At 39.4% G+C, this 25,462-nt stretch overlaps 1 protein-coding gene across 1 annotated transcript in view; it reads right to left on the bottom strand.

Annotated features, from left to right (window-relative positions):
• Window positions 1-25,462, bottom strand: part of NCOA2 (nuclear receptor coactivator 2) — a 120,689-nt gene that overhangs the window by 73,907 nt on the left and 21,320 nt on the right. The window contains exons 2-3 of the mRNA XM_059836016.1: window positions 1,310-1,411; window positions 258-430 (exon numbers count right to left, since the gene is read on the bottom strand). Of these exons, the coding sequence (XP_059691999.1) occupies window positions 258-430; window positions 1,310-1,392 (256 nt within the window). The 5' untranslated portion in view covers window positions 1,393-1,411. The remainder of the gene's footprint in view (window positions 1-257; window positions 431-1,309; window positions 1,412-25,462) is intronic.

Raw genomic sequence — 25,462 nt, 5'->3', positions numbered from 1 at the left:
TTCCATTAGATGCACACATCAGAGTGACCAATTTTCTCTCTCTCTTGGCAATTTCTGAATTTTGTGTGAAGCTTATTTTTAAAATACTGAATATGATACTTAACACACTCTGTTCACATGACATTACAGCATTTTTCATTACTGATTAACGAAAAATGTGGCAATTTGCTACAGAAAAGCTGAAGAGACTGTCAGGTTTCCTAAAAATAAAGTAATAACATAGAAAATATTCAAAGTAAATTAATTAGTCTTCTTACCTTGTTCTTTTATCTGACGAATTTGCTTCACAGTTTCTTTCAAGATTGCACATTTGTCAGGTTTAAAGTTAAAGTTGTCAATATCATTAAAATTTGCAAAAATCAGCTCTGCAAGTTCTTCTATGTATTTATTCTCTTGCTCACGATTGCGTTTCTCAGTGCTTCTTTTAGGGCTGAAAGAGGAGTTTATTAAAAGGTCGTATTTAATGTCAGTTTGCTTGCCTTCTGGCCAGCTCAAAGATTATTTCAAATGGTTTTAGAGTACTTTAACAAAACCAGAGAGAACTGCCCTCTCTCACTACAAAAAATGTAACTTACGAGTTTCTCAAGAAGAAAGGTTTCCTCTGGAACAAGGAAAGGGCATTAAAAAAGATGTTACTTATTTTGTCTCAGCTGTCATGTTTTTGTTTCAAAAGAGGTTTGGGATTTGAAATTCAGAGGGTGGGATTTGAACATTTACAAGTATCCCTCCACATGGCACTGAGCACTCAAGGAGCATCATATAGTGACAGTGTATGAGAAAATAAAACAGCTTAAAAAGCTAAGCCAAACAATCCATACTCCCTGCCTCTTTGTGAAATTACAACCGACATTCGTACGAAAGAATGCTGAATGAGTAGTTATGCTTTAAAATTTCTTTGTGTTGGTCATGCAAATGCTATAAAACTGAAACACATTTTTCAAGTCCCTGATTATGATGTACAAGAGAGGTGGTAAAAAAATCTTAGATTGCCAGATGAGTGACTGAAGACTCCTTACAGTGATTAGCCAAAAAAGATTTTTGCATAGCTCCTATATTGTCACCAAAATTCTGTATTTTGGCGCTACACTGGATTCAAAACAAACAAACAAATTATAATAAAAGACAATACCCCCCACCCTCCATCCCAAACCCCCAACAACACAGAATTACTGAATCAGAGCAGTTTGGTACTGACTTCTCTTTGCGAGAATGGTAAGTTTGTCATTTTCTAACTGAAAAAAATATGTGGACGTGTAACAGTTTTTTTAAATCTTTCATTTTCAATGTCTTCAGGCATAAATGGTCTAACCTGGGTCCAAGCTGATCAGGATCTTTGCGCTTTCTTGACTCTGCCCTGGATGGGTCAGAGGTATTTTCTCCCATCCCACTCATCTTGAACACATATCAGCAACTAAAAGGAAGAAAGTGCAAGAAAGAGTTATGGTGGAATAGTCAGGAATTCTTTGTTCATATTTCTAAGTTTCTTGTTCCATGCTCAACTCCGTTTTTGCTTGGCAAATCTATCATTTGAAACAGTTTGTTTGAAACGTACCAATAAAAATACTGTGTTTATGACAACATAAAACGCTATATAAAACTCCTTCAGAAGAAAATTTGTGGTGGGCAAACAAAGCATTATCATCTCTGTGATTGTTACCAGTTACGTAAGAATAGGTAAGTACACTTCGTGCCTGGTTTGCTGAATTTTCATGGCAATCTTGCAAGGTTGAATGAGGAAAGACAAAGGGAAAGCCATAGTGCCATACAACAAGAAAAACACAACAGAATTGAAATACATTAAATGAAACATGGATCCCAGCTACATGAAAAGGTAGCACATGCAGCTTTAGTTAGAAATCAGAAGAGAATGCTTGCACAAGTACATGTACAACACCAGAGAAACAGAACACGATAGATCACTGAGGAACCGATAAACCTTTTGTACACATAATCTCCCTCATAAGGAAAATAACTTGTCAATCTACCATGTGTTAAAACAACACAAGCTTATTATAATTTGTGCCATAAACAGCCCATGGAAATCCTGCCCCCCTCCTGGTCGTCTGTTGTCCTATGCACCATAGGAGCACATGAAACTCGCCTGCCCCAGATTACAAGTATGGGTATTCTAGAGGCAGAAAACACTATTACAAAGGGCATCGAGAGATGATGTAAATGATCAAAAAGCTCACGCAATACAGGGCAGTCCTAGCTCACCATCTGCCTAATTGCTGCCAGTTTTGTAAGGATGACAGCAGAGAGACATTACCAGACGTTTCGGAGAGCTCCTATATTGTTTGGGATTAGCACAAGAATAAACATGAGGGCCATGAAGAAGGTGAGAGTCTCAGGAGGCAATTCATGCCATACTAAAATAAGAGCACTTCACACTAGCATAAAATAGAAATCATGGTCTGGTATTAAAACAAGGGGGGCCAGGACCTCCTCCAAGCCCTTCATTCCTGCCCCACCAGTTCCCTTCGCTCTGCTGGCCCCGTCAGCCATGCACTGAACTCCACGAGGGAACTGCTGTGGGTTAAAACTGCGGTCCCCTTCTCGTTTACTTTTTATTTTTGACACTGTGTAAAATCTAGCAGCCAGAGCTTGTGTTGGAAATAGGATGTTCTCACTGGAAATCTTAGTTTTCCCAATGAACTGACTTGAATGAAGATATGGGCAGAAACAGCCTGGAGACTGACATCTAAGCAGTTCTGCAGGGATGCTGAGAAAGGCTACTTATTGAAACTTCGGCAAGCAAACCAAGACTCGGAGCTGTCTCAGATTCAGAACTGAACACCATCTAACATTTTTCTGAATACAACCCCCCCAAAACATCAGGAATAAAAATTCCTTTCTTTGTACTGAAAATATTTTCTTTTTAACCAGTTTGAGGAGAAAGTGGAGTCATTTCCTTTTCTGAGATACTGGTCAAGTTTCATGAAAAACACTAGACCATTCCTGAAATACAGAGCTCCCAGCTAGTCTTTGACATCCATAGTATCAGATCCTATTTGAAAAATACCCGGATTATCTTTTTATCAATTATGTCTATACATGCATATGTATATCTACATGTACACACATACTGCCAACGTTTTGAGAACAACCCACTTCAAGAAGAGCAAGGCGGCCCTGGTTCACAAAATCCATCATTCTCTACTTACTGGGGAACTCCCAGTGACCCCAGTCCGGGCATTCACAGTGCCATACCAAAGCTGACCTTACTGCAGAGCGTGAAACATCTACCACAGTCTCCAGTATGGTCTGTGACACTGGCTGTTCCTTAACAACTACGTATCTTCACTGATTTCTAGCTCCAGAAGTCATTCACATCCCAATTTCTCTAAATACAAAAGTAGAAATATACATTCATCTAGTTGGTTAGGCGCTAAGCACTTTCTTGAAAATATGCAATTTCACAAGTATCCCAAGTAGAGCTCCAAGAAAGGAGCAAGATACTATTAAGAAAACTGTGACGATAATTAAAGAGGAGTTGTGAGGAGACAGTGGTTCCACACCTCTGTCAGCGGAGAGCTGGAACTGTCCTTGGGGCTCTGTTCCGATGACTAAATTTTTCATTGACCGGGGGGAGGAAAAAAAAAATCATCAGCATGATGAAAGCTGTACATTCCCGAGATCATCTGATCTGCGAGCCAGACTGAGATGGTGACCTGAAGTTCAGAAGAAAATTAGGCTGGGGAACCCCTTCATTTCTTATGCTTCCCAAGTAAAATCTGAGAAATGTAAATCGGTTAACTATTTTTTCTTGAGAAAAGCAAGCACAATTCACTAAAACTTGTCAAACATTCAACAGTCATCTTCTCCCCAAAAGTGGTAAGAATTAAAGTCAGATGTAAGCATTTAGGGGGAACACCCCCCTCCACGCCCCTTTCTTCCCCAAGAAAGCAAACAGGAACAGTTATTGGCAGTTTTCCCACCTACTCTGTCAGGCTTACTTCAACGGGAAGTTTATTTTTGCAGGAACCAAAGTTTCACCAGTAGCTCCACCAATGCACAGCTCAATTCTTCTTGCATTCACACTGATGCTATTCTGTAGGAGTTCCACCAGATCTACAGTATCAGCCTTCAGATGACACATTAAAACTAACCTCTCACCACAAACATCTAAACTTCATCCTTCTGTATGAAAGGGAACAAATGGTACCATTATTACGAAATTAGCACCTTCTTCTCTCCTTATTAAACACAGTAAATGGTTTTAAACAAATAACTTTTTTTTTTAAATTTTTACTTTATTTTGTTTGCACTTACAGGCCATTGCATCTTTTTCTCAGCAGCATTATCAGTTTGTTCTTAGAATGAGTTACCCATTTCTTTTTACTCATCAAAAAGTTTTTCTGGAAATCTACCACTTACTACCATGTTTGCTTTCTACTCTCCCCTATGTTTTCACTAAAAATCATGTTCTATACCTCAAAGATCTGTATAGGCTCTGCAGCTTCTGTGTTGTCGGTGCCTGTGCTCCAGAGCAGAATGCAAAATCCAGAGTTAGGTGCCTTGGGAAGTGGAGAGCTAGACAGAGGATACTAAGGCAACCTAAAAAAATCTCACAGGCCAAAATGAAAGTCACTCAGCAGTACCGAGTACACAGTACTAAAATCAAAAGGATGTGCCCCCAAACCCTATCTCCCTAGGGATTTAGGGGCTGACTGGGATTGGTAAAATTCTGCTATTCTCTTGGGATTCAGAAATTAAAAACCTCTCCTGAGTTAGGAGAAATGAGGAGGAATCACCTTTTAGAAGCTGTGAATAGATAATCTGCTGCCCCGCTCTTCTGTAATACTACCTACCAACTAAAACAGCCAGAAACTGAGAGATGGAGATGCAGTTCCCTCTTCGCAGAGGGGTTTCAAGCCTTTATTTTTAAACACACAGGACAGCCTCCTAGGTGGTAGGCCATCTGCTTGCCAAAACTGGATGTTTATGAAGCAAAGAGGGCAAAGTTAATTAACTCTTGCAGTGCAGTAGGAATCTTTAGGTGTGTAGCCCATACCGCTAAACTCCCGGGTAAGTCATTCAAACACTATTTTAAGACACAAGGGACTGAGGTTTGGATCCCTTAGGCTGAGAAAGGTAGCAAACCTGTATCTCCCATTTCTCAGCAACGACTCTAACAAGTCAAACAGAGTCAAAGAGGCGAGCACCCTCCCAGTCTCCTCATGTCTTTTAAAAAGAAAGCAGGTATTTCAGATTTTTTCCGTGAGCACATTCAAGATCTATGCATACTACTAGATGAAGATCTCTGGAGGGTCTAGGTACCTCTATAAATTTAATGCGGCATTAGCAAGGAAGAAAACCCACATGTTTCAGAAGAAAGTACTTCTGGGCACATGTAGTACCAAAGAGCAGGCACCTAGGAAACTTTCAAGTGAGAAGGGGAAAACCTCATGAATTTAGATTGAATTGATAGATGAATTTTAGACGTACAAACAAACATTTGTGGGTCAGGAGCAGCTAAACTGCGTATAGTGATTTTTAGGTTCTGCCCTAACTCCCTCCATACACCATCTCAAAATTTATCCATCTCAAAATTTCTTGGTTATTCATTATTATGAATAGCTTTACAATACACAAAAATTCATAACATTAAATGAATCAGTATTTTTAACAAGATAATTTAGGAACTTTTAAAGTTGTTCTAAATATTCTTAGGCTTTTGAACCACATGAATAGCTTCTCAGACCAGATAATAAAACTCCCAAACTTGAAGTCTAAATTTTTCCAGAAAACATGATAATTCAAAAGTGAAGCCACTGTGAGTAGAATGACAAGTCAGAGGCTCAAAGTTTTACTCCAATAAAACTCCCCTATTGGGCACTACCTTAGATTAGAAAGCAGCATTCATCCTGCTCCTCTGATCTTTTTATACATGTCTGCAGGAATTTCCAGAAAGAAGAAAGATAAAGAAATTGGAACAGTTTGGTTCTTTTAGTGCTTTAGAAGAAATGGAAATGTAATATCAGTGCTACAATATGTCTTCTGAAACAAAAATCAAGAAAAAAGGGGGTAAGGCTTATTTAGCGTGGTATAGAATAGGAAAAGGGTTGCCCAAACTGGGAATTAGTAAAAACAAAACCAGCAGTAATCACTGCATTGAGGAGAGAGAGACAGAGACATATGTTTGTTAATGAAAAAAACCCCATCACGATATGTCACATGCTGAACTAAACCAATTTTCATTTAAAAGAAAACGTCTTACAAAGCTGAATTTGAATGCATGTCTTGCAGAATGAACTGTCATGCAAGACCAGGCACTCCCTTTTTTACTGTGTAAGTTGTTTGGGAGCTGTACTGTACTTCAAAATGCAAACACAATATCCCACTGTGGGATTAGTATTTTGCCTTCAGTGGTGGTAGCAGATTTTTCTTCTCAATATATATTAAGGTTTTTTCCATTTGTCCTACAAAAAACCCTACAACAATAACTAAGAGCTGAACTTCTAACGCTGACTCAGATGCCCCCCTCAAGCTTCAATTCCACTGGGCATCAATGAGGAGCAACAGAGCAATGGAAAGATAAATATACTCATCGCAGCATTTTCATACAAGGAAGGAGGTAATTAGAGAAGCGGAACTATTATTACTAAAAATACCTAAAGAACTAATTTTAGACTCCAACAGATGATCTGTACCAACAGGACATCTCAGGTAAGTAAATACTTTCTTTGTATTTACATTTAACACCATAAGTGTATTTCCCTGCTCCCTCTGTTTCACTACCACAGGCCTAAGCATCCAAAATACTTGTAGACAAAATCACTGTCTAATTTTTCCAGTTGTTAAATGTAAATCACAAACACTGAAAAATTAAATTAATAAACTCTTGGGAGAGTATATCTTAGTAATTACAGTAATTGAGACCTAACCAGTTTCTACCAGATGTTGGGAGACTGAAACAACAGAGCCTGAAAGAGGCTTCAATTCATTTTTTCTTGTTATCAGTAATAAAACAATAGTTTCTGCTCTTGTTGTGACAGCACATCCTCCTTCACATCCTCCACCAGCAACCGCTCTAAGTTAGAGTACAGAGAGAGACTTAACCTAATTATAAAGCAACAGTAAACATATTTTTACAAGACATTCATCTTTCAAAGGGAAAAAAAATAAAACAATGTAAACCCAAAAATAAAACACATGGGAGAAAAAAAGAAAAACAGAGGCCCCGTGAAGGAGGAGACAGAAAAAAATCTAGCACAAATCAGTTGCGTGAATTTGTAACATCTCCTCCACTCCTCAAATGCCACGAAGCAACGTGGCATGCAGAGTAAACCTTCCAGCACTGATCCTCAGCAACAGTGATTCCAGTTAATCATCCAGAGTCAATGCAGAAGAAGATAATGTGCATTTTATCTCTTATCAGGACAGGCCATCTTCCAAACAAGGCCTGTTAAACTGTCAGATTTATTATAAGCCCAACAAATGCAGTTAAAGAATAAATGAGGATTACACCTTCAAAGCTGCTATTTCAATCTGAAAAGTAGCAAACAAAAGGTAAAGTACCATATAGTGGACAATCAGGTAGCAGTACTATACTACCACCCTTCCGGCACACCAATACATGCATTTGGTGTACGTACAACTGATGAACATATAAGTGATTTATTAAAGCCACTGTTTTATTGAGTAACAAACAGTAAAAATACTGTTTACTGCCAAAAATATTACAAGTCAGTGAAAAGTTTGGCAAAAATTTTCTCTAATAGCCCAACTGAAAAATATAAACAGCTCATATTTCTGTGGTTAATTATAAACTCAAACATACATCCATTATAATTCATATTTTTTTCCCGTGAAGTCCTCATGACTAAAAGCTTTCAGTCTCGGTTTCAAAATTACTGATGTACTCCGTGTAGCATTAATTCTGGTAGAAGCCAGAGGAAAGTTGGAAGTCACATGCAACTTCTGATTCTTCACATTTTTTCCTGCTTATGAATTCTTTTTTCACTGGCTCCATTTCTGAATCAGAAAATATTTAATATTGATACATGCTGCAATCTTCAACCCTTTTGCAGAAAGCAATGCTTGCTAGCCACTTTCCCAGGCCTCAAAAGGAAATCGCTGTCAAAGGCAGGATAAGATGCTAGATCAGACATTGGAGCCACTGGAGCCTAAGGCCAACCTTTTATTGGTGAGCCACAGCAAGCAGTACAGGAGGAAGGGCTGCTTTGACTCCCAGCACTTTTCATTGTAGCACCCATGTGAATCCCAACCAGCTAGCTGAGCCCGCCTGCCCCACGCACCGCACTGCGCTCCAAAACGCTCAGCCTCCTCACATGCAAACTTTCTCTTGCATGGGTATTTCGACAAATCCAGAGAGACATGCATAAGGGTTTTGAAATGAGTAAAAAAATAGAGGTGAAAATCAAGGGAAATAAAAGGAGTATGGAAAAAAAAACCCACTGTATTGTCTGATAAAATTAAATTAAAGCAAGAGATCCACCGCTAAAAAGTTTGACAGAAAAGAAAGTCAAAGATACATTAAATCATCCTCATGCATCCCTGGTATATACAAGCCACATGTTCTACAACCAACTACTATACCCATCCTTCATCTCCGATCACCTGGAATTCGGATATACCCCAAACAAAACAATGCCAGCCTGCCGAAACAAGCAAGATGTCCAATACCTTATGTATTGGATTTGCGTGGCAAGGTGTTGGTAGCGGGGAAGGCTACAGGGGTGGCTTCTGTAAGAAGCTGCTAGAAGCTTCCCCTATGCCTGATAGAGCCAATGCCAGCCGGCTCCAAGGCAGACCCACCGCTGGCCAAGGCTGAGCCCATCAGCGACGGTGGCAGCGCCTCTGGGATAACAGATTTAAGAAGGTGAAAAAAACACCTGTGCAACACCAGCAGCAGTCAGAAGAGAAGAGTGAGGGTATGTGAGAGAAACAACCCTGCAGACACCAAGGTCAGTGAAGAAGGAGGGGGAGGAGGTGCTCCAGGCACCAGAGCAGAGATTCCCCTGCAGACCATGGTGAAGACCGTGGTGAGGCAGGCTGTCCCCATCCAGTCCATGGAGGTCCACAGTGGAGCAGATATCCACCTGCAGCCCATGGAGGACCCAATGCAGGAGCAGGTGGACGCCCGAAGGAGGCTGTGACCCTGTGGGAAGCCCACGCTGGAGCAGGCTCCTGGCAGAACCTGTGGACCCGTGGAGAGAGGAGCCCACGCTGGAGCAGGTTTGCTGGCAGGACTTGTGACTCCGTGGGGGACCCACGCTGGAGCAGTCTGTTCCTGAAGGACTGCACCCCACGGAAAGGACCCATGCTGCAGCAGTTCGTGAAGAACTGTAGCCCGTGGGAAGGACCCACATGGGAGAAGTTTGTAGAGAACTGTCTCCCGTGGGAGGGACCCCACACTGGAACAGGGAAAGAGTGTGAGGAGGACGAAGCGGCAGAACCAACATGTGAACTGACTGCAACCCCCATTCCCCCTTCTCCCTGTGCCGCTCGGGGGGAGGAGGTAGAGAAAATCGGGAGTGAAGTTGAGCCTGGGAAGAAGGGAGGGGTGGGGGGAAGGTGTTTTTAAGATTTGGTTTTATTTCTCATTATCCTACTCTGATTTTGATTGGTGATAAATTAAACTAATTTCCCCAAGTCAAGTCTGTTTTGCCCGTGACGGCAATTGTTGAGTGATCTCCCTGTCCTTCTTTCGACCCATGAACCTTTTGTTATATTGTCCCTCCCCTGTCCAGCTGAGGAAGGGGAGTGATAGAGTGGCTTTGGTGGGCACCTGGCATCCAGCCAGGGTCAACCCGCCACATCTTCGTTGGTGATGGTAACCTCATATTAAAAATACAAATGAACTTATTCAAGGGTACACTTTTTTCCTGAAGCAGCATTACCACTTCCACTATAGATGAAACTGCCTAAAATCTTTGCCACCCTACAACAGTCATGCAGTATAAAGCAAAAACAGAAAACAGAGTTTCTATGAGGAAGGTGGCAGCAGCAAGCTGAAAAGCTCTAGTCACCTTTAAAGGACTTGTACTAAAATCTGATGTGCACCTGCAGCCTTTTCTATCTGAATATAACACTTGTTACTTAGAAGATACAATTTCATTTGAAAGAGAGCCCATTACAGGTAACATTAAAACAAGATTTATGGTAATATTTACTAACTTCTACTTTATTCTTGAACTCCACAAGCTAGAACTAAGAAAAGGCACATAATTCACTAGCAAATGCCATTGAGCCCGCGTATAGAAGAACAGAAAACTGGCTCCAACACCTACTACTCACATTTTTGCTCAGTCCACAAAAAGCCATAACAGACTATAAACAAATGTTGAAGCCGAAGGCTCCTTCCTCAACAATATCTTTTCCCTGTGTAATGGCTTTAGAGTGGTGTATTAGACAGTAAGAAGACAACATATTCCATTTGTAGCCTGAAAGCCAATAATGCTCATGAATTTTTTAGCTGAAAGACACTTCAAGATGCCACTGGAAAGACCGTCTAATAAACACATTAGGCTGCAAATGGGCAGCAGCAGCTCTTTAACACATGCTGTAACACTCAAGTAACATTAATGTTCAGTGTTACAGACTGGTATTTAATAGGACTTTCCTTAAAATCCACCTAAATCTTGAAGGAGAAAGAGGTTTTTCTCAGCTACTCAAAACCACAGGTTTGAGAAAGCCCCAGTTCCGCTTGAGACTTTGCAAAAACCCCGCCAGGCTGACCCCAGCACTGTAAAATGGCTCCTACCTCCTGTATTCCCATAGGCTAAGGCTCTTAACAGAGCCACTCACTCAGCTGCTTATGGATTAGTCTACGTCAGCCACCTCTAATATGCCCAGGAATAGCAAGACTAGGCTTTAATAAGACAACAGAGAAAAAATATCAGAGGAAGAAAGTACCATTTTTTATATAACATACAAGAGCTTTACTCCATTTCCACTTCTAAAGAGGAAAAGGTCTGTTTTCACCAAAACATTGTCAAAGAGGAGGCAGGTGGTACTACTGCAAAAAATTGTTCAAGACTCTGTATCGTAATTTCAGGTTTGGGATTGTACCTCTCTCTTGTTACCAAGAACTGTTTCTGATTCTTAATACTCATTGACAAAAGAAATGCAGCTTAATACCACTAAAGTTACCCTTAAAACACCAGATTAAAAAACAAAATACAATGCCAGAACATTATTTGTATATATGCCAGTCACTCTTGCAGCCTTTTGTTTGTGGTGGGTAGCTAAGTTTAAAAAAAAAAAAAAAAAAAAAAGAAGAAGGAGAAAAAAGAAAACAGAAGTAATTCCAAAACCATTTAACCTTCTAGGTTGCATTTGATAAGTAACAAACTATGGCTGCAAAAAATACTAAGCCTGCAAGCATGAGGAGTGCAAATTCCCAAGTAAGATGTTTATTTAATCTAGAATTTTTCTTATAGTTCACAATTATTAACAACTTTATTTAGGAGACTGATTTAGAAGCATAGTATTTCAAATCTACTGTGATTTAAAGTAAAATTTTGTGAATAGCATAGCTGAGAAATGAAGCAAATCTAACAACATAGAAAAGGGTAATATTATAGGAAACTTTATATTTAAATAGCTCTCATTTCCAGTTGATGGTACTTCTGGAACAGTAAGTTAAGCATATTTTAACTCCTACTTAATCCTCTTATGCCAATCTCAGTTTCAAAACTGAGTTTGTCCACTTAAATTCCCACGCCAACTTTCCCCCCCAAAACCATCAAAGAGCAAGGGGAAAAACAGATCAGAGAGAGGGGAAGAGTGAAACAACTACTCTCACAGGTGTAAGGCCCCATGGAAAAACTCAAATGCAGGAACATTTCCTAAGCACATAAATATATCTGATACAAATGTATACATTACTTACAATACCAGTAGGTTTATGCAGTTCAGTGTGATTTTCAGGATGCCTGTCTTAGTGAGAAAAATGTGACTGATCACAATAGACAAAGGCATTTAGCATCGCTGTGGTGTTGGCATGCCTACATTAGGATTTAACTCCAGTTAACTGCCTGTCAAATACCAGTCTGTTTACTTTAGATAAAACATACTCCATTAAGAAAAAGCTCAGGAAACTGGGTTCTGTAAGGGTAAAAGGTAAAAAGCAGAGGGTGAGCCAGAGAGCACAGCATCGTGTTTCTGCATCAGTTGTATTCAGTAAGTAATACATACAGTTATCGAACATATACACAGAGATATCAAACCTATCATATTTGAATTTGAGTTCCATCACTTATCAACCCCAGTTTCAATGACTTCACCCAGTTAGAGAGGTGTCAGTCCTCCTGGTCACTAGGATCAAAATAGCACCTCTACATGCTCAGGTGCTATGTGATGTGCAACCCAAGCTTGCACTGGAGCCTCAGCAAGAGATGCTTATATTGCATGCCACCTTTCACAGCTCTAACCTGGTCATCAAAATAATGTTCCTTCAGTCCCAGAGTAGACACTGTTACTGAAAACATACGATCGTACTGAAACTTTTGCTGCAGTTCAGAAAGCCAGGATCTATCTATGTGTCTTCTCTGGTGCCTAATCAAAAATCGAACTCATGTTTCTGACTTTCACATAGCTGCAGCACTAAGAGGATTTGTTTTTCTCTTCTACCCAACCAGCTATTACTAGAAAGCATGTTGAAACTTCAGGCCATTCTTTTGAATGCCAAGTACTGAATTAAAACTCTGATTTGTGGGAAGTGTACCTAACATTATCTAAAGCATTTCTACACATTTTGACATTGTAATCACGGTGAATGAATAACCTACTCCACACATACCTACAAGATACACTTATATACTCCACAATTCCTTCCAAAATATTGAGATGCTCTCATAAGCATGCATTTAGCTTAACAGTGTGTAACAATAAAGTTTCAATTTAAGAACCAAGAATTCAAGCTGCTTTGTTCCAGAAGGTTGCAAGTTAATGACACACCAAAGTCAAACATAGCTATATTCAAGTTATATGAATGCTAGTACTCAGCTCCACAAATAGCCACGGCCATAGTAATGTTAACAGCTGGCTATGAGGTGAATTGGACTTCACGTTGACATCCTCTGTCAGTCAGGGATGTGGCTGGTGCCCACACGAGGTTCAGAACCTTGCACCACTTCTTGAAAGTCTATACCCAAGTCATCCTCTTCAGTACGGGGCCTGGCTTACCAGGGTAACGCACTGAAATTGCAGGTAGTTCCCCTCAGCAGGTGCTTCCTGCTGATACTGGTACCCATGCCAGTATCATCCATTTATACTGGAACAGCAGTGTAAGAGTTGGGAATAGAAAATAAATTATTACTCTTTTCTTATTAAAGTTTGAAGAACAACCAATTTAATACATAGTTTTTGAGAGAATACAGCTATATGCAAAGAAGACGCAGAATTACAGTTTTGTACTTAATACAGATGTGTGTTAGATGTATATTAAATTCTTGGCAAAGGCATTGAGAGTACTAACTATGCACACTGTTAGTAACCACAAAAATCAACACTAATAGAATAAATTATGTCAGAGCCACATACAAGTGTCTTGCAAACACTTATGAAGTACGATTAACTTGATAAAAATTAAGTGTCTGTAGCAGCCTGTACACCCTAATCAAATACGTTCTTAATACATCCATGAGTTTAAAAACTGATCTGTGAACATGAATAACAATTACTAATGACTTCAAATTTCATGTCGGTCTTCATTCAAACTCTTCTATTTGCTTTAGTAAAATACTGCAACCAGCAGTAACAAAAGAAGATGAAAGTTTAATCATCATTTTAAAGCATTTAAAAGGAAAACACAACTCATAAAAATCTTGTTGCTTTAGTTAGTCAATTGCCAAGGAATAAAACCTTGAGGACACAAGCTTTGTACCCCCAAGTGTGTGTGTATATATATATACACACACACATATACATGAATACAGACTATGACCAAATAAAACATACATAGGAATGGCTATATGAGTGAAATGAAAGAGACATTCAGTTAGTGACTAGTCTGTCATGGAAGCTAATAGCAGATGCCTCAGGAAAAAGTACAAAGCAGCTGCAGAATGATCCTTCCCCCTGATATCGCCTCTCTGTCTCTGACAGTGGTTCAAGCTTAGCTGTGGTGTTGCTGTCCCTCCTCCTCCCTCTGAACCTATCTTCAGTTCTGCCTAATGCCTTCTTAAATCCATATATACCTTTGGCCTCCACAACGCTTACAGGGAACACCCTATAGGCTTTACCACAGCTCCCTTAACAGCAGAAATGACATTCTGGAAAAAAATTGAAGAGTTCTAAGGGGATGTTATGACTCAAGTGAAATAAATCAGAATTTTATCACTGACTTCACTGAAGCTTGGATTTTCCTCCTAGTCTACTAGAGGAAGATGTCAAACTGTTATCTCTCTCTTTTGTAGGACATAAATCACTCCATGGGCTTGACACAACTATGCTTGTATCCTGCAGCCCAAGGAAAACAAGGTTACTCTGCTATTAAAGCTGAATGTTCATTATCAGCCATTTTATTCTTTTTGTAAAAATTAACTGAAATTAATTTGTGTTAGTAATGAAACTATTTATGGTAAAGAAGAATCACAAGTGCTAAGAAAGAATTAGCATATATTCCAAGTATTTTTAATTTTGGAATTTAATGGAATATAATTACTAAAGAGGAGAAGAAACACCCACTACATTCATAGGAGTTGACCAGAAGCCTGGAATACATTGCCCCAAAGTGAAAAATAACACACATTTAAAACTAGTTGGACTGAACACCTGGAAAAACTTCAAGAAAAGCAACAAAAATAATTTTATTACTATGCAGTTATAACAGAAGTTTCTTCACGAGACTCTTGTGTTAGATGGTTGCTCAATCACAACAGCCTATGCTATCGGGAACGGAAAATCAGAGTGTGACAGTATCCTGATGAAGTCTGTTTGGGGACAGTGTGCACAGGAGAAAATTAAACAGGAGGAGCAAAGAGGAGATTCAGGTACAACACACACTGCGAATTAAGTTCATTTATCATAAACTTTTGGTTAGTTTCTTTATTTCGGACCCTCATCAAATTCCTGCTGTCTTCCTTATGCTCTCTATCCTCACATCCCAGCCAGCCATTCCCAATCCCTGACTGTACAACTCCAGCTGTCAGGGAAACTACCTGCAGCGTCAGCCACAGACTCCCGGCTATTGAGAGCAGCCCATTTCTGAAAGACACAGGCTTTCAAATCTTACCCCTCACCTTCAGAGACTAAAGCTTTACCTGCTAATAATATTTTTTAGTTCAATTCAGGCATCCTTCTGGGCCTGCCACAGCTGAACATGTGCGAGTAAGAAAAGGTAACAAGGAACGCAGGCAGTAAGATGACTCCATCAGGATTTTCTTGCAGGTACGATGACTATCAACTTACAAACGTTCTTCTCCTTCACTCAGCTCAGACACCTTGGCCTGTAGACCCAGTCCTCAGCCTTCACTCAACTTTCTTATTACAATTATGGGGTTATTCTATAGTAATGTGCTAACCAATTTATTCAATTTATTAATGAAGTAGATTCTGAGAATCAAGGTTGTTTTCACACCCTTCCTCCTTTTTTTCCCTGATACTAGTCTAAATAAATAAATAAAATGGTGCTGCAAAATCTAACCAGCCAGTTGAGTTCCCAATGGCATTTGTACTTAAATGTTACGGTTAGAACTCTGGAGTGAAATGTAACTTTCAAAGTAGTCCTCTAGCTCAGACTTTCCAAGAGGGTTTTTTTCTTACAACACAGTATATTTTGCAATGCAGTCATGCCTTCCCTCCTTCCTTGCACAAGTAATTTACCTTACAGAGACGACAGAAAACCGAAAAAAACAAAACAAAACAAAGAAACAAACAGAGCAGCACCTTTTGAACATTACTAGTGTAACCTTGTTGACTACAATAGCATACAGAATTTTGAAATGTGGGCAAACAAAACTACTCTGGTCAAAGATAATGCTTGAAGTTGTATATATGCTACATAAAATACTTCTGTAAGAAATTGCATATGAAAGAAAACACCCCAATTTGAGCTTTGTGCAAACATGAAGCCATTTGAAAAACCCAGTCTACACAAAAGGTTGATTTCATTCCAATTTGCCCCCTTAATATGTCCTAAAAGGCATCAGGCAAATCAAAATGACTGTACAAGTGGCAGAAAATTTATTTTTCTACAAAGCATAGGTGCCAACACTTCAGTAAGCGCTACTTGGCCCCCACTATCTTGTTAGATCTTCCGTAATGAAATAAAGGAAGAAAACACAAGAAGCAGAGAGGAAGTTTCATTGTTCTTGCGGCTTCAACATTCGGTGCCGTGAACGTGACGGGCTCTCAAGCCTCTACTCAACGGCACCGCCTGCCCCAGGCCTCTGTATCAAAATGTAGGTATACTGCAATTAAAATAATCAAACCGAGACAAAAGAGAACAAGCAAATAAATAGTGCTAACTTGTTTACGTTTCTGGCTCTGCCCTCTCAGTATGAAATAAAGTCTCTTCAAACACGTACTACATTAATTTGAAAAACAATAATATTTTCCTTCCCTCCTCCTGTCTCAAAGTAGCATGAGTTTTTCAAAGTCCTAAATAAAATGAACTAAGGCATTTCCTGTATGTATTTAGTTAATTATTAAACGGATTCTAAGCATGATAGCCACCACCACTATTTCAATATGAACCCAGGAAAACACACTTTTAGCAAACTGCCAGTGCACTGCAGTAATGACCTGTTACATGCATCTTTGCAATCCTGCCCTTAACTTTGGAGACAAAATTCTAGAGAAGTGACTATCAACACTCCCATGCAAATCCAAAACTTCATTTTATCTTTTTTTGTGGTCCAGGATTAGTATTTCTGCTGTGAGACAAAGAGCAATGCTGGGCTTAATGCTGTGTACGACAGGAAAATAAAGCCAAGAAGCTTGCAAGAACTTCCTGAGCAGGGAAGACAGCATACTTTCTTCACTTACTATAAGTAGCCATCTATAACCTTTTTCAGGGGACATGATTATTTAATTAATCTACAATACTAAATGTTGCCCTCCCAAGGTTACAAGAAAGGTAAATACTGCCAAGATATTTAGTGACATCAGCATGCATAACCATGAGATAAATAGGAGGTCTGAAGATTAACTGAATGTCATTCTGTTTATGGGATCGCATACTTGTAAAGAAAACTACTAAGATAGGAGAATAGAGGAAGTTATATAACAACTACAAATGTTTCAGCGTGTTTTGTCTACTTAAGCTCTTGGTCAGAAAGAGAAAGCATTATTGCAAAAATGTCTCAGTCTGACTTACTCTGTACTTTTACATGTGCACAGAAATTACTGAATACTGAATAGCAATTACTGCAATGAAAAAGACACTCTAGGGCTCCACCTCCTCTTGACAGTGGGAAAATATAGATGGGTTTCTGTATTATTCTGGATGCCAGAAAACTTGCTTACAAAAAATATTTCCTGTGCACTGACTAAGATATATTTAGCCTCATAAACCCATAAAACTGTCACAGGCAACCACAAGTACACCTGTAGCCATTAAAAAGGGGGGAAACTACAGAAACTGGAGAATCAAATTTACATTTTTTCTTTGTATTTGTTATTTAGAAACATTATCTTTAAACTCTTTTGTTCAAAAGAAATTAGCTCTTCCTCCCATTCCCTCAAACCAACACCCCCCTTGCCCCTCCCTCCCCCCCCAACATCCAGACACCTACGATGCACACACAGGAGCACACATACGTGCAAAAAGAAAGCGCTAACAATGAAGTCATAGCACTTCGGAAACACACCTTGTTGTCTTCCAGCCTTTGCAGTTGAAGGCAGATCTCACTAGTTTTTCTGCGTCTTCAGATCAAGATGTAGATAAATTCCCCATCCATCACCCTGGCTTTTTATTAAAAGCAGGAGGGGGGAAAAAAAAGGAAAAATGAAGGGGGGAAAAAAAAAAAAACACAAAAGGAGACAATTACCAGTAAATTCACAGCCTTAAAAATATCAGCTCTCCTTTATCCCAAACCAGTGTTATGTCTTGATGTAAACCAAAGCACATGCTGAGTGAGGACGTGCGCACACAGCAGCTTATCATCTCTGTCATCTGCTTCTAATGACAGCTGACAAACTGGCCACGCTAATCCTTCCCTAACTGCTGATCAGAGATCCCCCTTTGACAATCCAGCATGGTGGAGTACTCGAAAATTCCTCCTGCTTCTGTTCTGTTGCTGCTCTAAAAAGCAGTTTCCTTTTCATTGAGATAATAGCCTTTTCTGCAGTCACGTGGCGCCCGGGCTACAGTAGCAGAGCTTGATGATAATAGAGTAACTCCCCTCCCTCCCTTCTGCTGATTTTAAGGGTACGACTCCAGGAGAAACCCAAACCCGGCACACTTGAAATCATTTTGCATCTTCCTCTATCGAAAAGCAAATAGTGCTGGCGGTGGAGAAGAGGAATACGTGCACTCGTTCTACTTCTTGCACCAAAACTAATTAACGAATACATTTTTAGGCAGTGCCTTCACTGGGGCACACACACTGGTCATAAACATGTCACATGAGACTAAACTGAATATTAGGCATGCTTAATACTGAATATCTGGCATCCTAGAATTACTCTTTTTCCCCTAGAGTACTTTAATTTTTTTGCCTGTAATTTTAGTTCTGCTGCAATAAATACTCTTCTTTCAGCAACATCCTATGGTTCAACTCCTCCCAGCACCCAACTCTCCTGCAAATACAAAAAAGCACAAATAACAAATGATTTGCACCACAACCTCCAGTGCAAGTGCTTCCCTTTTTCTTTTCTTTTTTGTTTTTTAAAGTAACATCATTTATCTTGCTTTAACTCAGTACCCTAACAAACGTCTTAAGCATTTTTTAAATACACTGCCCAGTGAGGAAACCTACCTAAGCTTCAGCTTCAGAGTTCCCATCCCTCCTGAGCACCAAGCCCTGGGCGGGTTTGCATCTCACCGTTCTGAAGGTTTCCCGCTTGTAAAAGGCAAAGTATACACACAAACGTACTGCTCTATCCTGCCTTCACTGAAGTATTTCACAGACTGAAAGCAGCACAAACCTTTCCTCTTCTGCACCGGCACACCATTTCCCTGTTACCTTGGCATAAAGACATGCAATTTATTCCCCGTAGGTCTGTCCACCTCTGACAGCACTGGGCAGTGCAGGGGGGCACAGACCAGCGTAGTCTTTCACCTGACATTTCACAGTGTCGGGGTTTGCAAACTCCTTAAGAAAGCCGTGGATGAAGTATCTTAAAGTAATTTTCAAGCCCACAAAACAACTTTTGCAGCTTTCGACCTACTCTTTTCCAATCTGAACTGGGAAGCAGAATTCTCTTCTCTTCTCCTTCTACTTCCATCATTTCCCATTACGCCAGATTATTCTCCTTAAAGACAACATTGATCATACACTTACGGTTTCTCCAGAAACTGAAAAGGTTAGTGTTAGAGACTGTGGTTGTACTTACAGGAAAATAAGGTGGAAATTGTGAGGAAATAACAGCTATCTCGTACAGACTATCTTTGCCAGGGTTGCCCCGTCACCTTTTCTGTTTACTCCTCTCCCTAGGGACAGCCTTACTCGGGAAAGTGGCCCTGCCCAAGGCTCTGGGGGATCCCTGCTCCAAGGCTATGATCAAAGCTGAGGCACAACCTTTCTGCAGCAGAGGAGCTAGAAACGGAATGGGAACGGGGCCCCTGCTGAAGCAGCATGAATCCTCTTTTCTACTCTTCCCTTTTCCATGCTTTAGAGAGAATCTGTGAGAAAGGTCCTCAGTCCAGGAGGAAATAATCTGGTTCCATAAGGAGACTACATAATACACTATATTCAGCAGAAAAATATATAAACATACACACTAAATTGATTTTTTTTTTGCCAGTTCTTTTTAAGTATGTCCTTCCATCTCAAAGCACCACACTATATAGGGTAAGCAAACTGAACATTATTTGGAGCTACATATAACTTTAAGCCCAATAGAACAAGAACTACTTTGCAATCTTAGCTTTCTTTTATTAAAACAAATTGTCACTTGCATTTTCCATATTCATTCCTTAGCTGAAGGAACATGCATCAAGCATACTGGTTACACTGCAAAACGATACAAATCTGGGAAAAACTGTGAAGATTACAGAGAGCATCTCTGATGTTCAAGAAAATATATTAATACACAAGCACCAGAAGGAAAATGAGCTTTCACAAGAAAACATACACACACAAAATACTTTACTTGTGAAGTACAAATCTAAGGAAAACGTAAAAAATGGGAGCATACCAGTCAGATACCATAGCTAGAACTGTACTGCTGGTATTTACAGGAACCGTAAGATGAAAAATTCAAAGACAACACAATATGGAGAGCACAAACACAATAATCACAGTGTTAGGGAAGGAATTATGTGTAAATAAAAAGGAGGTAACAAAAAAGGGTCATTGTAGCAATAAAATACGAACTGAAGACTGAAAGGAGTGAAAGTATACAGATGTTATTAAAAAGATTGCTTTGTGAAGAACAGAATACAGATAAAGTAAATAGAGAGGAGGGAACATACCGCTGCAGTGCACAGACTGATTCTGGACAGAAAAGGAAAGAAGCAATGAGTGAAAAAATATTCCTGTTAGAAAACACTGGTTTGAATATAAATAAGGAAACCTGCAACTGCGAAGTAGGAAGAGCTTTTTGGTTTTATCAGGCAGTGAATACATACTTCCAATGGAAACGACAGAATTGTTGCTTCCTTTTAAATAGAGTTTCACAGGAATCGTACATATAATTCGGGGATGAGCAGGTGACCTTTAAAACTAATTCTGGCACTACAGATTTTTTCATATTAAGATAAGAAACATTTTACACAGCTGAAGAGGTTCTTTTACGTTTTCTCTAAGAAATACACTTAATTAATACTTCATTTTTTTTGCCCAGCCACAGGTGGCTTTGCAGTAGACACAGGTAAGCTGTACCTTCACTAAAACATTTACAATTTATGTTTTAACATGATGAAGTAATTGAAATTGACACAAACAGCAAACTGCTTTCATTGCATGCATGTCACAGTTCTCGAGTTTGTGTTTTCTTTCTCTTCCTTTATTTTCTCTTAAGAAAAAGTGAATTGGGAGGAGACATGGACATACCATGACACAATCTGGCATTGTTTGTCCTTCTTCTAACATGCCCGCACCTGAGGCAAGGACTGGTAAAGCAATCCCAAAATATCTTTTCAGTCTTTTTATTCCCAAAACATGATTTTTTAGTCCTTTCTCTTGCCCTCTAAGTCATACCCTGGAGAATCCAATTCCACCTTCATAATCCCTTCAGTGCCCTCAGTTTGGAGTACCCAAAGGGGTACCATAATTGCCAGCTATAGTGATGGCCCTTGTTTACACCACAGAATAGTAAGACACTTCAAAACGTGTTTGAAAGATTACAAAACTGACTCGTGAGGCTTTATTCAAGGCAAGAGGCCACTGGCTTTTAGGAAAGCTGACTAAGCAGCATTAAGTACTGCTTGTGAGAAACACTGGAGCGACAAAGTCCTCCACCAGCACAGAGAACGATGAGCAGAAACTGCTAGGACTGACTTCCGAGAAGCACAATAAGCATATAACTGCTCAGGTCAGCAACAAAGACAGTGCAATGATTTTTCACGTGTTACATTTCAAAAAATGTAGAAGCAAGAATACAGCTTTCAAATATTGGGTCAATTTTTTGAATTCCTCTCTCTGAACACTAACAAAAACGCTAGGGTTTTCAAGTCAAAACTGGAAACCTGTTGACTTACATGTCAATGATATTAACATTTTACCAGTTCAGGAACTCCTAATCCACCACTACTTGAAAACTAAACAGATTTGTCTTTTTCCTTTTACCAGCTGAGGAAAAATAAATAGGATACTGTAAATAAATCTAGTTTTTCTGACCTTTACATCTTCTCTTGAGGGACACAAGAATCGTATCAAATGTACTTCCACTGGAATTTGGCACACTTGGCATTTCTCACAGTCAGTCGCTGTAGTAGCAGTACATATACCTACAGTATACCTTGCGACTTCTGTCCATACAAGGGCAATGAAAAGTTACTCCCTCCTCTCTCAATCTCTCAGATTCTACTGTTGACTTCTCTTCGTAGTATGAAAATCTCTGCGCTGCTTGAACACAGCTTACCAAGGCTCTCATGACTTCCTAAGTGTGCACCCAGCTACCCACTCTGAGTATGCCGTGTGCAAGTTTCTGCAATATCTAACTGAAGAATTCAGTACTGCGGTGTGTGCTATATATAGCAATTAAGTTCTGTATGGGCATGTCCATTGACAATCGTGCTTTTTCTTTTTTTTAATACAGGTTTGGTGACTATGGTTAACTGAGCTTTTTGAGTAATGGTTGGGATTTCTTTTTTTTTTTTAATCTCTGCTGCTTCAATCCCTTACCTTTAATTAAGAAGGCATAAGAAAGAAGGAAAAGGGGTTCTTTCAGTGTGATCTGAAAATGGTCAGCTCCTGGCTCAGCTCTTCTCTTGCAAACTAATGAAGGGTCAGATCCTCTGCTCAGAGTTTCTGCCTCGGGGTGCCTGCTGGTGCTCTCTCTGGGCTATGCACAGCAAGGTGCTCTCTGGTGGAGCTGGGCCTCAACCCGCAAGAGACAAATTCAAGACAGCAGGTTGCTTCCATCCATGCTGACAGCACACGAGAGGAACGCAGCACAGAAGTTGAGCAAGGAGAGAAAACCAGAACCAGAATGGAAATACTACAGCATAGAAATAAATGTTGTGTTAACACAATACATTACATAAATGTAATAACATCTACTGCTACCATCCATTTTTAACAGAATATAGCTAAATTATGAAGAGTCCAGGATTTTTGTTTGTTTGTTTGTTTAAGAAATTACTTTTCGCTATACAGAATGTGCCTTTCGGTGTATATATTTTTAAAATCAGCTCAAACACTTTATTTCACCTCATCCCAGAACAGAAGTACTTACATGGGAAAAGACTTCTGATAATAAAAGGTTCCTTAAACCTGCAGACCAACAGTTGGCAAGATTCAATGGCTGAGATTTAAATTAGACAAAAGTCAGACTAGAAAATGTTTACTATTAACAGCGGAACAAAATCATACTAATTCATCAAAGGACAAGGTAGGTTTTCTTTCATGTAGTCTCAGCTAGAAACAAACACATTTCTAAACAACATCATATGGCTTAATCAAGGTAGAGGATTAAGGAAGAAATCATTTGGTGAAATTTTATGGTCTCCGATAACCAGGCAGGGCAGCACAGTGTAACACTCCATCTGGCCATAACAGCAACGCTGTGTGAACTCAGCAAGATTTGATACATTGCCTGTGGTTTTCCTTGGAACAGAAAGATGCTATTGTGTTTAATGCAAGTGGGACCTCTACCTTTAGTTCAGGATACAGCAAATTACTCTACCATACCTGGTGATGAATACGTGAGTCTCTGCGCCTAGACCTCTTTCAAAAGAGAAAGTTAACATTTCCCAGTAAGTCACAGAAGTCTTATGTCTCATCTATATTCAGTAGTCGTCTTCTAACTGGTAGTGGCTTGCAGACATTGCCGTGTATTCGAAAAGCCAGTTCCCGTGAGCAGCAAGGAGGAAACACACAGAGACTGTATCTTGCAGACCATGAAATTCTGGGCTTTCACATCCCTCCAAGAGACCTCACTGAAGAAGGGACACGCTACCGATTACAACTAGCTTCACGTGGGAGAAACTGGAACACAGGGACAGTTGCTCTTTACAAATTTGAGAATAAATAATAAGCTAATTTAATGCTGCATCATCCACTCTAGCCAAATCTTACAAACAGGTCAAACAGCACTAAGTCAGTGTAAATGCTGAATGGTAAACAGTGGTGAACAGTAAACACTGAGGACTGACCTCTTGCCTTAACCGTTAGGAATGTAGTGCACAGTAAAGCAGGGTCATGCACCAGATTTTGATATTATTAAACATCCAGAATATCAGTGGATGATACGAGGTACAGACAAGAAACCAAAGAAAGTTAGCTTTTCTATTAAGACTTTTAAAGTGTTATGGTGATAATTACTATCAGTATCAGACGGAATCGTGGAAAAAACCCTGTTGAACCAACCCCAACCACAAATACTCCTGAAAACTACACGGGCTGTCAGAGATAACACTATTTGATGAGAAAACCAAGAGCCAGCGATTGCAACCTACCAAGTAAAACAAAAGTGAAAGAAAAAGTAGCAGCAGCTGGAATTAATTTGATTTGCAATTGAATAATTAAACACTCCGACACAAAATAAAAATCAACTTCAGAACAATTGGTCTGTGATCCTTTTTATAATGAAGTTGATGGGACAAAATTTAGATTTAACTAAAGTATTGTGAAAATCCAAGAATTTTAAATTTTACTTGGTGAGGGTAAAAGAGTAAAAAAACCCCTTGTGCTAATACAATGGCAATCACTGAATGTAGGGTAGTAAGGAATATTTAAAACAATGACAGTTATGTGTTCAACAGAAACTGGACTTGTTCACGTCTCGTCCAGCCAAAGTGCAGGTTTGCTACTACTGCCAGTAATAACAAATGGCAGCATTAAAACATAGAAGATAAATTAATCTAAATAAAGTAACAGCAAAATTTAGGTATGCAGGTAATTACGTGCAGTAAAATACAAGACGTAACATTCTAAGAGAGACCTAATTCCGGGCAGAAATGCTACACAATCTCAAATAACCCCCAGTGTGGTTAACATTAAATATTTAAGTCTAGGAAACATGTCAGGACTTGGGTCTATTCCTAACTCTTAAGAGAAAAGTTCAACACACTGAATTCCAAAACAGAAATCTATTTTTCAACTTCAGTTTGTTTTAAGTTTTCCCTAAAATGAACTGCAAAGGACGTGCATACGTATGACTGAAGGGAAATACAGCTCAATCATTTTAATATGAAATCTCAGAACATATAGCAAATCCTCTCCCACCCTGAGAACTCCTGCACGCACATATCGATGTTATATTGTACATCAATACAAAAAGTTAAAGTCAGATGCAACCTTTGAAAATAGATGGCAGGCACATTACAACTGCTTCCAGCTGCGAATAGCACGGCTGACAGATCTTCCCTCAATATAAAATTAGTGGCCCCTACCACGTTTACACATTTTAAATTTTCCACAGAAGCAATCTCAAAAGCATTACCTTACTCTAATCTAACAAAAATATCAACAATATGGATGGCGTGTTTAATTTTCTTAAAGAATGCGCTTCAGCATTTGTACTGAAGCACAAGATGATACAAGGTCAGTTAAATAGGGAGAAAAGTCAAGTTTGGCAGAATACACGGCTATTTCATTGCTTTGCTTTTGGCAAAGAGACTCCCACCTTTATCTTTCAAACACATGGTTGTCATGACTCTCTCATCGCGCACTGCAGTACTTCACAGTTCATGGGACTATTTCTTAAAGCTCTTAGCAAA

The sequence above is a fragment of the Gavia stellata genome, chromosome 3, assembly GCF_030936135.1.
Source record: "Gavia stellata isolate bGavSte3 chromosome 3, bGavSte3.hap2, whole genome shotgun sequence".
In the NCBI taxonomy this organism is placed as follows: Eukaryota; Metazoa; Chordata; class Aves; order Gaviiformes; family Gaviidae; genus Gavia; species Gavia stellata.
The sequence above is the reverse complement of the archived record's forward strand: the minus strand, read 5'-3'. Positions and strand labels throughout refer to the sequence as shown.